The sequence below is a fragment of the Clupea harengus genome, chromosome 23 (assembly GCF_900700415.2).
Source record: "Clupea harengus chromosome 23, Ch_v2.0.2, whole genome shotgun sequence".
NCBI lineage: Eukaryota > Metazoa > Chordata > Actinopteri > Clupeiformes > Clupeidae > Clupea > Clupea harengus.
The window spans coordinates 19,885,517-19,900,534 of record NC_045174.1 but is presented as its reverse complement, the minus strand read 5'-3'; the positions used below and the strand labels follow the sequence as shown (position 1 = coordinate 19,900,534).

At 45.8% G+C, this 15,018-nt stretch overlaps 1 protein-coding gene across 1 annotated transcript in view; it reads right to left on the bottom strand.

The window, feature by feature from the left end:
• Positions 1–15,018, bottom strand: part of LOC105894025 (transmembrane protein 150A-like) — a 28,600-nt gene that overhangs the window by 6,409 nt on the left and 7,173 nt on the right. Inside the window, exons 3-6 of the mRNA XM_012820500.3 lie at positions 12,212–12,259; positions 9,380–9,466; positions 6,739–6,806; positions 2,622–2,749 (exon numbers count right to left, since the gene is read on the bottom strand). Of these exons, the coding sequence (XP_012675954.1) occupies positions 2,622–2,749; positions 6,739–6,806; positions 9,380–9,466; positions 12,212–12,259 (331 nt within the window). The remainder of the gene's footprint in view (positions 1–2,621; positions 2,750–6,738; positions 6,807–9,379; positions 9,467–12,211; positions 12,260–15,018) is intronic.

The window sequence follows — 15,018 nt, the reverse complement described above, 5'->3', positions numbered from 1 at the left end:
AACTAGTCAAATGACAAAAGGCCTTGTCCTGCCTAGCAGTCTCCACTCTCCAGTAAAGCCCAATGGGGGAATTATTTCAGACTCGCGCACCGTGAGTAAGGTCCAACGGGGGGAATGATTTGAGCGTTGCACACCTGGCCTGTCTCACAGTGGGCCATTCTAAAAGTCAGTTTCCTGATATATTTGTAAGTTAACTCACAAATACTGCCATGCAGCCAGAAAAAACAACTGACAGGTAGAGTTCAGGTGCCGCACAGACATGAATAAACTGTTGCACATACTTGCATACTTCGCTGCAGAGCGGCCATTAGAGGGTTTTATAGCCCACCTCCACTCCCTGCTAATGGGCTTGGGATGGCACTCATTATGGGATGGCAGTCATTGTGACGGACCCTCCACGTAAACGCGCACACAGAGTGGAGGCGGGTAGGGACGGGGGGGGGGGCTAGTCTGGAGAAGGCCCGGAGGTTCAGACAGTCTCAGCGGGTGACTGTGTTTACCCCCCCCCCCCCCCCCCCCGAGGCACAGGCTGCTGTCTGGGGGAGATTAGACAGCACATCCAGTTAGAGCCCCACTGAAGCGCTTGGTCCCTCTAGAAAACTTCACTCTTTTATTTGCCCTCCCTGTGTGGCAGTGAGTGTGAGTGGTGTCAGGGCCTGCAGACAACTTGGTCTAGTGTAATGTTCTAGCAGTGAGACTCAGACTGCATCTGGGTTTGATCAAAACAAAAACAAAACAAACCAACAAACAGTCGGTTTTACAGGCTATTAAACATGGCACCAGTGGGACTACAGGATGCCTCTATTTCATTTCATTTTTTTTTTTTTTTAGGAACTCGTCTGAATCTACTATTCTAGTAATTAGAGCCCTTTTCATTCATAGAACATGACTAGCCACGCTAAGGCAGACTCTGTTAAATGTTTATTTGTGTTGTTGTGTTGTGAGGAGCACAAAACAACAGGATACTACATCCACTTGATAACTGATAAATTCCTCTCCCATCCCCATCGTATCACACACACACACACACTCACACACACACACACACTCACACACACACACACACACACACACACACACACACACACACACACACACACACACACACACACACACACACACACACACTCACACACACACACACACACACACACAAGGGCTGGGTAACAGAGAAAGTGGAGTGAAATGCTAACGGGAAACCTAAGGGCCGTACCAGAAGAGCCAGAAGGAACACTAGACCAACCCATCAACACAGAGTGTGTCCATAGCGCCATGGCGATCAAACAAAACAATTGACGGACATGGCGGGAGGAATTCTCCCAGCAGGATAACCATAGAGGGTTGTGTGTGTGTGTGTGTGTGTGAGTTGCTTTGATGTCGACTAAAACAAAAAAATAATATTATGCAATAGGTTGGCCCAAAGTGGCCTGATCTCTGCACTCAAACATATGGGAGTAATCAGACCGCTAGCAGCTGCTAACAGCACTGAGTTACAGCTGTATAAACTGGAGTAACAGTTCTGTCAAATGTAGACACGTTGAGCCATATCAACTTCCCCTGTTTCCTGGAGAGTCCAGAAAAGAGTGGAGTTAAGCTCAGGGTGAGACCCTTGCAGGTGTGTAGCATTCAGGTGAGGAGTGTTAAGGTTAGGCAAGGTATATTAGGTGGAGGGGTATTATGTGAGGTGAAGTCTGAAGAGTTTGGTGATGTCTGTTCAAGTGTTTTTGGTAAGATGAGTATAGTTGTGGCGTGTTCAGATGTGTTTGAGTGAGGTCGGTTAATTTGTGGGATGTTTAAGTTGTGTGTGTTCAGATGTGTGCGGGTAAGGAGTGTGTTTAGGTTATGCCATGTTCAGCTGTGGTGTGATTCAGTTAAGCGTGTTCAGCTGAGGTGTGTTTCAGTAAAGCATGTTCAGGTGTGTTTCTGAGTAATGTGTTCAGGTGTGTTTGTGTGTAGCATGTTCAGGTGTGTTATAGTCAAGTGCATTCAGGTGTGTTATAGTGAGGCATGTTCAGGTGTGTTTGTGTACAGCGTGTTCAGGTGTATGTGTACAGCGTGTTCAGGTGTATGTGTACAGCGTGTTCAGGTGTGTTTGTGTACAGTATGTTCAGGTGTGTTATAGTGAGGCATGTTCAGGTGTGTATGTGTACAGCGTGTTCAGGTGTATGTGTACAGCGTGTTCAGGTGTGTTTGTGTACAGCGTGTTCAGGTGTGTATGTGTACAGTATGTTCAGGTGTATGTGTACAGCGTGTTCAGGTGTATGTGTACAGCGTGTTCATGTGTATGTGTACAGCGTGTTCAGGTGTATGTGTACAGCGTGTTCATGTGTATGTGTACAGTATGTTCAGGTGTGTTTGTGTACAGCGTGTTCAGGTGTATGTGTACAGCGTGTTCAGGTGTGTTTGTGTACAGCGTGTTCAGGTGTGTATGTGTACAGTATGTTCAGGTGTATGTGTACAGCGTGTTCAGGTGTATGTGTACAGCGTGTTCATGTGTATGTGTACAGCGTGTTCAGGTGTATGTGTACAGCGTGTTCATGTGTATGTGTACAGTATGTTCAGGTGTGTTTGTGTACAGCGTGTTCAGGTGTGTATGTGTACAGCGTGTTCAGGGGTCTCACCTGGAAGTTCCCCACCATGATGAGGCCTGCAGCACACATCCAGCCAGTGAAGAGACCAGCCGTGTTGAGCACGCCATTCTGGTGCTTATCGATCACATGGGCATACCGCAGCAGACCTATCAGCATCACTATGGGGGAGAGAGAGAGAGAGAGAGAGAGAGAGAGAGAGAGAGTTGGGGGGGATTGGGAGAGAGAGAGAAGGGGGGGAGAGAGAGGGGGAGTGAGTGAGAGAGAGAGAGAGAGAGAGAGAGAGAGAGAGAGAAAGAGTTGGGGGGGGGGATTGGGAGAAAGAGAGAAGGGGGGAGGAGAGAGGGGGAGTGAGTGAGAAAGAGAGAGGCAGAGAGAGAGAGAAAGTGTGAATGTACAAAACAGTGTCCCAGCCTATTTCACTAACGTCCACCCATCTTAACACGTCTGACCTCGCCAGTGTGTAACACAGTCAGTATTAGTCTCATCACGTACATAACACACTGACACACACACACACACTCACACACACACACACACACACACACACACACACACACACACACACTCAGTCAGTATTAGTCTCATCATGTACATAACACACTGAGACACACACACACACACACACACACACACACACACACACACTCACACACACACACACACACACACACACACACACACACACTCAGTCAGTATTAGTCTCATCATGTACATAACACACTGAGACACACACACACACACACACACACACACACACACACACACACACACACACACACACACACACACTCAGTATTAGTCTCATCATGTACATAACACACTGAGACACACACACACACACTCACACACACACACACACACACACACACACACACACACACACACACACACACACACACACTCAGTCAGTATTAGTCTCATCATGTACATAACACACTGAGACACACACACACACACTCACACACACACACACACACACACACACACACACACACACACACACACACACACACACACACACACACACTCAGTCAGTATTAGTCTCATCATGTACATTACACACTGAGACACACACACACACACACTCACACACACACACACACACACACACACACACACACACACACACACACACACACACACACACACACACACACACACACAGTCAGTATGAGTCTCAGTACAGTATGTCTCATCCCGCCTCTCAGTAAAATAAACACCATCCTGGGACTAAGGGTGGGCCAGACTGCGCCCATTGTTTCTGTTTGTGTGTGTGTGTGTTTTTGTGTGAGTGTGTTTATGTGTGAGCGTGTGTATGGGGGAGGGGGGGGTTAAAGGTGTCTGTGTGAGCATGTGTGTGTGTGTTTATGTGTGAGCGTGTGTGTGTGTTTATGTGTGAGCGTGTGTGTGTGTGTTTATGTGTGAGCGTGTGTGTGTGTTTATGTGTGAGCGTGTGTGTGTGTGTGTTTATGTGTGAGCGTGTGTGTGTTTATGTGTGAGCGTATATGTGTGTGTTTATGTGTGAGCACCTATCAGTGCTCTTCTCAAAGTGTGCATAGGATTAGTTCACATTCAGTGTCATGGTATGTTCAAATCTTGGTAAAACTCAGACGTCTGAATTATGACTGATGACAGTCCCGGGGTGACCAGAGCTAGGCCTTATGGATGCTAACAGGCATGTAGCGCATCACGTATCACACATCTACCTGGGAATGCAGATCACCCATTTTGTTTTGAGTTTTGTGTTGGAAAGAAAATAAGGAAAAGGCATAAAGATTCACACACACACACACATGCATGCACAGATGCTCCCAGTGTTAAACACCGACAGGCACACACCTTCCCATTCATCTGGACAAGTTAACCGTATAAAATCAATAGTATGAAAGAACCTGACATCTGCGCTCCCAAATCAGCCTGACATCGTATGTACCACTCCACCCCACGTTCCCCCAGAGGTAACAGAGCACCACCAACAGCAGAAGACGTGTGGCTTTGTGTTACGCCCAGACGTCCATTGTGGCCGTCCTGGGTGTGTGTGCTGTGAGGGAGGGGGTGACTACGTGACCGGAGCGTCTTTGTCTCACAGCAAGCCACCAGCAGGCTCGCTTCCACCACCGTCCCACAAAACTGGGACTATAGTCCTCAAACATTCCTCACGGTCGGGGGGGGGGGGGGGCATTGCTTGTTTAGACTGTTTAATCGGGCTATTATTTAGCTTTGTTCACCTGGAGGGAGGGACGGGGACGGGGACATTTGGCTTGGACATTTTAAAAGGTTTTTATGTAATCTGGGACATGTGCCAATAGATGGGATTATGCAAGAAGCTTTTTGAAAGTGTTCTTGCACAGAAAAAAGCAATAAACAGTAAAGATTAGTTGATGCTCAATAGTTCGGTCCAAAAAAGGAGAGAACAACATTTAAAATGGCACCAGAAGAACGATCAACGATTGCAGAGGAACTGACCCTGCATTCTCTCATTATGACTTCTGTTATGAAATGAGAATTCCGTGAGTTTGCCTCTTGATGGAACTTTTAGGATCGGAGGCTTCTGGAATGTTCTGATTCATCATAGAAGGGGTTATGGGCTGGAACCTGGCAGAGAGAACAATGTCGGCCTTTGCGGCTAGAAACCGGACTGTCCTGGACTGACATGGAGGAAACCTGGCTTTTGGGGGCTTTGCTAGATAAACAACAACTTTGGATGGAACCACAAAGGACAATATGTTCAACTCTGCAATTTTTTAAGGGTTAACACGTAATTGAGTTTCATATTATCTTTTTCCAGGCATTGTGTCAAAAACTGTCTTCCCCACCCCACTGGTGCCTTAAAGACACTGAATCGCTGACTGGCTGAGCTGTTGTCTGTCTCAATAGTTTTCTAAATGGATTTCTGAGGTCAAAGTCACAATCCTATATATATCTCATTTTCAAACATCCATTAAACACGAAATGGCCTTCTAACAGATCTGGGACCAGCAGGCAGGTCTATCTCTCTAAAGCACATGTTTGGAAAAGCCGACTTTTTCATTTGACGCATTAAGCGGCTAGCTCTGTCTCATGTATTGCAGCAGTATTGTACCTTCTCGGAAAGGCAAGCCACAACCCAGATACATCAACTTATTTTTAGCTGGAGGCAGAATACCAGATATCTGATGATGTAATTGTGTACTACCCAATGTGTTGCTTTGGGTAGAAATAACAAGTACATTTAAAATAAATGCAACTGGAAATAAAAAGCACTTCTTTAGCATTTTCCCATATGGTGCATAGGAGATGAGTTATTGATTTTCAAAAGCAGACACTGGCCGCCTTATCTTTAAAATGGGATCTGAAAACCAGTTCATCCTGTGAACCTAGGAATGAAAACTCTTGCTGCAGAGGTCAGTAGCATCAGTAGCATCAGTAGCCTTTAGCAGAGAGTATTGATGTGTGTGAGGAAGAGCATCAGTAGCATCAGTAGCATCAGGAGCATCAGTAGCATCAGTAGCCTTTAGCAGAGAGTATTGATGTGTGTGAAGAAGAGCACCAGGAGCATCAGGAGCATCAGTAGCCTTTAGCAGAGAGTATTGATGTGTGTGAGGAAGAGCATCAGTAGCATCAGTAGCATCAGTAGCCTTTAGCAGAGAGTATTGATGTGTGTGAAGAAGAGCACCAGGAGCATCAGGAGCATCAGTAGCCTTTAGCAGAGAGTATTGATGTGTGTGAGGAAGAGCATCAGTAGCATCAGTAGCATCAGGAGCATCAGTAGCATCAGTAGCATCAGTAGCCTTTAGCAGAGAGTATTGATGTGTGTGAAGAAGAGCACCAGGAGCATCAGTAGCATCAGGAGCATCAGTAGCATCAGTAGCCTTTAGCAGAGAGTATTGATGTGTGTGAAGAAGAGCACCAGGAGCATCAGGAGCATCAGGAGCCTTTAGCAGAGAGTATTGATGTGTGTGAAGAAGAGCACCAGGAGCATCAGTAGCATCAGTAGCATCAGTAGCATCAGGAGCATCAGTAGCATCAGTAGCATCAGTAGCCTGTAGCATCAGGAGCATCAGTAGCATCAGTAGACTGTAGCATCAGGAGCATCAGTAGCATCAGGAGCATCAGTAGCCTGTAGCAGAGAGATGTGAGTGGGGAGGAGCAGGATTTACTTTCTTACCCATGAAGGAGCCGGTGCTGCAGATGAGGCTGAACAAACAGCTCTCAGGAGGAAGGGCTCCACACTTACTGCAGAGAGAGAGAGAGAGAGAGAGAGAGAAAGAGGAGGAAACAGAGAGAGAGAGACAGAGAGATAGACAGATGGAGAGAGAGAGAGGAGTTAGAAAGAGAGAGAGAGGGAGAGGAGGAAAAAAGAGAGATAGAGACAGAGAGAGAGGAGGAAAATTTGATTTTTCAGGCTCTGTTACTTTCGATAAAGTTTCTAACTGTGTATGAAGAAACCTCAAAGTTTCTTTTAAGAACCCTCTAATAAATTACGGTTCTACGGGGGTTGTCGGTTTGTTTGCCAAGAAACCTCCTTAGAACCTTCAGAGAAATGGTTCTTCTGAGCATGGCCTGAGCTGTATCTATGTATCTAATAGCCCTGTCTGCGGTGCAGTAGGGAGGATGAGGGTGACGGGGAATGGGGAGGAGGATTGGTGTCTGTGCCTGTGTCTGTGCCTGTGCCTGTGTCTGTGCCAGGCTGTAACAGGAGGATCGGTGTCTGTGCCTGTGTCTGTGCCTGTGCCTGTGTCTGTGCCAGGCTGTAACAGGAGGATCGGTGTCTGTGCCTGTGTCTGTGTCTGTGCCTGTGCCAGGCTGTAACAGGAGGATTGGTGTCTGTGCCTGTGTCTGTGTCTGTGCCTGTGCCAGGCTGTAACAGGAGGATCGGTGTCTGTGCCTGTGCCTGTGTCTGTGCCTGTGCCAGGCTGTAACAGGAGGGTTGGTGTCTGTGCCTGTGTCTGTGCCTGTGCCAGGCTGTAACAGGAGGGTTGGTGTCTGTGCCTGTGCCAGGCTGTAACAGGAGGGTTGGTGTCTGTGCCTGTGCCAGGCTGTAACAGGAGGGTTGGTGTCTGTGCCTGTGCCAGGCTGTAACAGTTTCCCTTGGAGCCATGCCCCTCACAACAGGAGCCTGGCACCAACACCACACAACTTCCTGCTCCCTTGGAATGCTGGGAAGAAAAACAGTTCTCCAGGACTAGACCACACAGTGAGACGGCGGAACACAGTGGGTTCTGTACCAGACAGACAGACAGACACACACACACACACAGACTCGCTCAGCTACATAAAACCACTGCTGTAAACACAAGTAAGGAACAAAAACAACCCCAACAAAAGGTTCTTTAAGGTGACCAAAAACTGTAAGCACAAGATCAGATAACACAAAGCTTAAATTATGCATCCACTTTTCGACGAGGCCTGGTTTAAAAGGTAACCCAACCGAAACAGTGACCAGTATGTAACTCTATCCAGCCTGTGCTTTCTAAGGCTTGATGTTCTGGCAGCTTTCTAGCGCAGCACAGAAAGAGAAGTGTGGTAGAGTGTGAGAATGTGTGCATGTGTGCGTGTGTGTGTGTGTGTGTGTGTGTCTGTGTGTGTGTGTGTGTGTGTGTGAGAATGTGGGCCAAAGGTACCTCGGGTCCCCAGGTCAGGAGCTGTGGCTGAAGGCGGAACGGGTCTTTAAAGAACAATAACACTGATTGTTTACATTCTCAGGTTCTGCTGACAAGATGAGCTTTAAATGGCCTTTGAAAAACACACACATCTGTGCGCTCTCTCTGTCTCTCTCTCGCGCTCTCTCTCGCTTTCTCTCTCTCTCTCTCTCTTGCTCTCTCTCTCTCTCTCTCACACACACACACACCTACACATATAGGCAATCATACACGTATTAAATACACACACACACACACACACACATAGAGTTTAATGTTTACATGCAAAAGACCTGGAAACACGTGAAAGCCTGTTTAAAAGAGAACGAGAGAGAGAGAGAGAGAGAGAGACAGGGACAGAGAGAGAGAGAGCAAGACAAATTTTGCCTAAACAACCACTTTAACCAGACCTGTGTTTTTATACTATCAGGCACCTTTTTCAGGTGGGTTCTGCTCAAAGTTTCTTCCTGTTCAGGGAGTTTTTCTTGGCCACTGTATCTTTTGTGTGTGTGTGTGTGTGTGTGTGTGTGTGTTTTGTGTGTGTGCAGGCTCCAGGGTGCTCAGACCTTAGGCTCTGTAAAGCGCATGCTTACCATGTCAACTGTTCATGGCACTATATTTGAAATTCAAATTGAATGTTCGCCCATAGGTCAGAAAAGATATGAGAGAAGAACTGGTCAGCTATCTCCATGTATGTAATAAGACACGTGTGTCACCTTGGACATACACGTGTGAAGGATCTTGGAATCTGCCTTAGGCGGTCAGGGGAAATGCTGGTGTTGCACAGTCACACTGGAGATGACCTATGACCTCTTGCTCTTTGACTTACAGAGGAGAAAGAATCACACACACACACACACACACAAACCTGAACACACACACACACAAACCTGAATTTACACACAAACCTGAACACACACACACACAAACCTGAATTCACACACAAACCTGAACACACACACACACAAACCTGAATTCACACACAAACCTGAACACACACACACACACACAAACCTGAATTCACACACAAACCTGAACACACACACACACACACAGACACACACAAACCTGAACACACACACACACACACACACACAAACCTGAATTCACACACAAACCTGAACACACACACACACACACATATTTAGGTTTAAGGCTAGCTCTTACCTGATAAGTGGTATGCTATCCAGCGTACAGCACAGTACTGGATCAGTCTGTAAGTGTAGGGGCTGCTCACAGGACTGGTTATACAGCCTGACAATAAAATACACACACACACATATACACACACACACACACACACACACACACAAACACAAACACAGAGACAGAGACACACAAACTCGTTATATTTTTTATTTACATCAATGTGTGAAAAATGACCAAGAAGATACAAACCCTGGTTGTCATCCAACAACCACTGACCACCATTCTATATGAATGACTTATAAACTCCATTTCCCAGAAGCCCACCCCTCTCTGCTCCACTCCCTGTGTGTGGGGTTGGTTGACACTCAGCTCACAGAGAGACTCCAGCGTTTGCCAAACTGGAATCAAATGACTAGAATTGAGCGTAGCCACTAAAGTACACACACTGAGAATGGCTGTGTTAATGTTGCAGCTGAGATGTGTTTAGAGCTCAGATTCATGCAAGCTGAAGCGTTTAAAAGGTTTAGAGCACAGATTCATGAAAGCTGCAGCATTCAAAAGGTTTAGAGCTCAGATTCTTGAAAGCTGCAGCATTCAAAAGGTTTATAGCTAAGATTCATGCAAGCTGCAGCGTTAAAAAGGTTTAGAGCACAGATTCATGAAAGCTGCAGCGTTAAAAAGGTTTAGAGCACAGCAGTCCTGGGAACACCTTGGTCATTCAGGTGGGCAGTACACCCTCAGTTTTGTTGCTCACTGACTGAATTTAAAAGATACTGTAGCAGAAACACACACACAGGCTATTAAAACAGTCGAAAGAACTATTAACTAGAACTATTTTTTTCTGATGTACTAATGAGTGGTGGAGCCTGTGTATGTATTTTGACAGGAGAGCAGTGTGAAGCCATTAAGGCTGGATCCCTGGAGCCCAAGGCTCACTAATCCTCCAATCACTGGCCAGTGGACGACTACCTTTGCTCATAGGAGGGAGAATGTGTTCAAAAACAGTGGAGTTGTGGGCTTTGAGGCATTCAAATTCATGTACACACACACACACACACACACACAAACACACACACGCACGCACGCACGCACGCACGCACGCACGCACGCACGCACGCACGCACGCACGCACGCACGCACGCACGCACGCACGCACGCACGCACGCGCGCGCACATCCTCTCGGCTTCTATTCTTGTTTTCCTCTTTGTGTCCTCGTTGTGTTTTGTTTTTTGACTTCTTTGAATGGAAGTTGAGCTCAGGAAACGTGTCCTGTCATTAAGACATGTTGCTGTTGTGGCGTTTAGAGGGGGAGAGTTTTGTGGTTACCCTGGGCCTCAGTGCTTTCCGACTAGAGTAACACAGGGAGCAGACTCAGGCACTGTTCTAGCCGTGTCTCATGTACATAGTCACACACAAGATCATAAGATGAAAATGTCTCGTCTTTCCAAAGCGTTAGCATCTTTGTACGTTGAGCTCAAAATATGCTATCCTTAAAAGGACTGTTTTGTCATTGTTTCATTGTTATAATTAATTGCCTTAATACTTTAGTTTAAGAGTTTTGATGTTTTAAGCTCTGCTTCATGTCAGCCTATTGCCTCTGCTTCATGTCATTCTATTGCCTCTGCTTCATGCCATTCTATTGCCTTCTGCTTCATGACATTCTATTGCCTCTGCTTCATGACATTCTATGGTCTCTGCTTCATGACATTCTATTGCCTCTGCTTCATGACATTCTATTGCCTCTGCTTCATGACATGCTATGGTCTCTGCTTCATGACATTCTATTGCCTTCTGCTTCATGCCATTCTATTGCCTTCTGTTTCATGACATTCTATTGCCTCTGTTTCATGACATTATATTGCCTTCTGCTTCATGAAATTCTATTGTCTTCTGCTTCATGTCATTCTATTGCCTCTGCTTCATGAAATTCTATTGTCTTCTGTTTCATGACATTCTATTGCCTTCTGCTTCATGACATTCTATTGCCAGGCAAATGGTAAACCCAAGGCATCCTCTGAGCAGTCAGCCAATCACAGAGGCTCTACTCTGTACGACCAGTAAGTCACGTTTGTCACTCTTCCGTCTGTTCGGAGATTGAGATTTTGGTTGTGAAGACGTGCATCATCTGTACAGAGAGCTTCTGTAACCCCTGGTTACTCACTGGCCTTCACAAATACACCCAGAGCTTTTCCCCCCAAACTTTCACACACGTCAGACCAGACCTGGTCTCTTTAGTGAGTAACACACTCACACTCATGCACACACACACACACACACACACACACACACATACACTGATCTCTTTAGTGAGTAACACACTCACACTCATGCACATACACACACATACACACACACACACACACACACACACACACACACACACACACACACACACACACACACACACACACACACCTATCTCTTTAGTGCGTCTGCAATGCTGAGCAGGGGAGGAGAGGCCAATCACCAGGCAGAGACCACCAGCACGAACCTGACGGCACCGGCTATGTTCTTGGAGAAGACTGGCCTTTGTAAAGGACTATCTGAGAGGAGAGTTATCAGCCCATTCAAAGACACCTTGGACTACTTTTGTTTTCTGATCAATCAATCAATCAATCAATCAATCAATCAATCAATCAATCAGTCTCACCAAACTAGTTCTAACCCAAATCAGCTGTTTGCGCTACTGTTGCAAGACTGTGTCTGTTTCCCTGGGGATCAATATAAACATCAGAGAGGGGAATCTCACTATGTTCGAGCGAGACAAGGATCCTAACGCTGACTCAGCCTTGATGAGATATGGGTCAGTATTGATATGTCGGGGGAAAGGCGGTGAAGCATTTACTCACCAGTTGTTCACGGGGCAAACATGTTGGTTGTACAGAGCCATGGCGTATCTGCAGAAGAAGAAGAAGAAGAAGAAAAAAAAAAACATTAGATGTAGGGTCTTACATTAACAATATGCACAATCACATGTCACACAGCAGACACTTCTGTTGAAAGTCGTACAACCAAAACACTATCCATATTAACCCCCACTCAACACCTATATGACATGTAGATGCATCCACGAGAGCACAGTTCTGCCTGTAAAGATGTCATTATGTGCATACGACACACACACACACACACACACACACACACACACACACACACACACACACACACACACACACACACACGCACTCTATCAGTGGAGACTCTAACATATTCAAATTAATCTCTGTAATGAGGGGTTCATGCGCTGCAACCCCACTGTAGCATCCCTATCCTCTGTGTAAATGTCCACGGACTGATCTTGCTGACACAGTCTGATCACGTCCAGCATTGCCATTCTCAGGCTGAAAAAAAGAGCTGTTCTTCTGTTTGTCCTTACATATCACACTAATGCACCAGTATCAAGGTCATCAAATGTGGTCGACCACAGTTTCCCACCCTATTTACCGATGTCTTTACCACAGATCTAAATGCAGATGTCACTGTTCCCATTTAAAATAGTTCCCATGTCTGTGACTCTTCCATCTGTTCAGAAATTAAGATTTTGGTTGTGAAGTTGCGTCATCTGTACAGAGAGCTTCTGTAACCCCTGGTTACTCATAAGCTACTGTGCACTGGCCTTCACCGATTTGGCTATGAACCTCTGAACTAGACTTTGCCAAACATGTGTGAAGTGTGCCACTTTGCTGAGGAGGATTATACGAATATGTTCATGTATTTCTCACAGTTTCAAGAGAAACAGTTGCATTTCTAAAAGTCCAAACCAGAGATCACTATAGATAGATCTGAGGAAGAGTGAAGAAGCTGTCTTCAGTGTAGAGTTAATTAGAGTTCACTTCTCCTTAGAGATACATAGATGCACTGAAGCTAACAGGTGTTATTAGCGACAACAGGAAAGGAAAAAACATGCTGGACTGGACGACCGGTTACTATAAGTATAAAAGTTAAAATGCCAACACAGCATTTGTGCAAACTACTGTAACAGAGAGACGACTCTGACGTGAATTTCTACGCAGAGAACACGCACGCACGCACGCACGCACGCACGCACGCACGCACGCACGCACGCACGCACGCACGCACGCACGCACGCACACACACACACACATGCAGAGAACTAGTCGTGGTGACAAGCCCTGTGTCATAACTCCAGTGAAAGTGCTCACTTGTGAGAGTGCATATCTTAGTGGACGGTCTTCTCCTCTCTGGTAAACTATCTAACCATTAGAAAGAGTTGAAGGGTTTAATCCTTGCTGAGTTGAGTGACACTGTAACGATAGGTGAACACTATGTTCTTGCTTTTCTTACTGTGTGTAAAGTGTTTCAACAGTTCTCTGTCTTTTCTTCCAGAACATTCTGCAGCCTGACGATGGCACAGCACACGATGTCTTTGGATAATCTTTGCTAAAAGACCTGACGACTGTTCACATGTGTATTTAGGACATCCGCGGTAACACCAGCTATCACCTTTACCACACACACACACACACACACACACACACACACACACACACACACACACACACACACACACACACACACACCATCATATTTCACAACACACTCCCTACCATCCATTTCTTGTCACAAATGAATGATGCCATGGTAAATCAAAAGGCCTACAAACCGCAGCTCCTGTCACATTCCACCTTTCTTCTGGTGATGTTTAAAAACTTAAAGTGATTCTAAAGCAGATGCTGTTCTCTCAAAGCAAGCGATAACACGTTTCCCTTCTGCAGATGCACATTGGCAATTGGCACTCGGCCAAATACTGGTGTAAAGTTGTAAATAAATATGATAAAAGCAAGAACTTCAACAGCAACATAAACTCAACAATATTAATAATTTTCTGTGCCAAAAAACCCCAAATAGAAACGTGGGCTGGCTCTTGCTACTGAAATACTCTGATCCAAAGGGAAGCTGCATTCTCCGCTTGTGTTTAATATGTCTATTAGTGAGTTTGTAAAAAGTACCTAATGCCATTTTATCACAAAAACAGAAACAAAAAGCCCCAAAGTGAGGCTTTCTGTCCAAAGGTGAGGAGCACTTTGTGGTACTCCATGTGTGTTAAATATTTCTACCAGTGACGTTTTGGCCAAAGGTGAGCCGCACAGGGCTCTGCTGAAGGCTGGGATAAGGTATGGTGTTAGTGCCAGCCTGAGCTGTCTCTCTGAGACACACACACGTGCGCACAAACACACACGCACAAGCACACGCACTCGCGCAGCAGCGGCTAACCACAGAGAAGAGGAAGAGCCCACAGTCTATCAGTGGAGACTCCACACACACACACACACACACACACACACACACACACACACACACACACACACATACACTCACACACACACACACACACACACACACACACGCACACACACACACACACACACACACTCACACACACTCACACACACACACACACACACACACAGACACACACACAGACACTCTATCTCACTCTATCTCTCTATCAGTACTCTAACATATTGAAATGGCTCTGAACTTGATTAGTACTACATAGATTTCTAATTCAGCTGCTGTCTTATTTTCATTTGATTTAATTAATAGATATGTTATTGCACAGGAGTTGACTATTGACTATTCGTTTGTGCATTTGTGCATGTTTAACTTAACTAAAGGCTTAACTTAGTGTGCC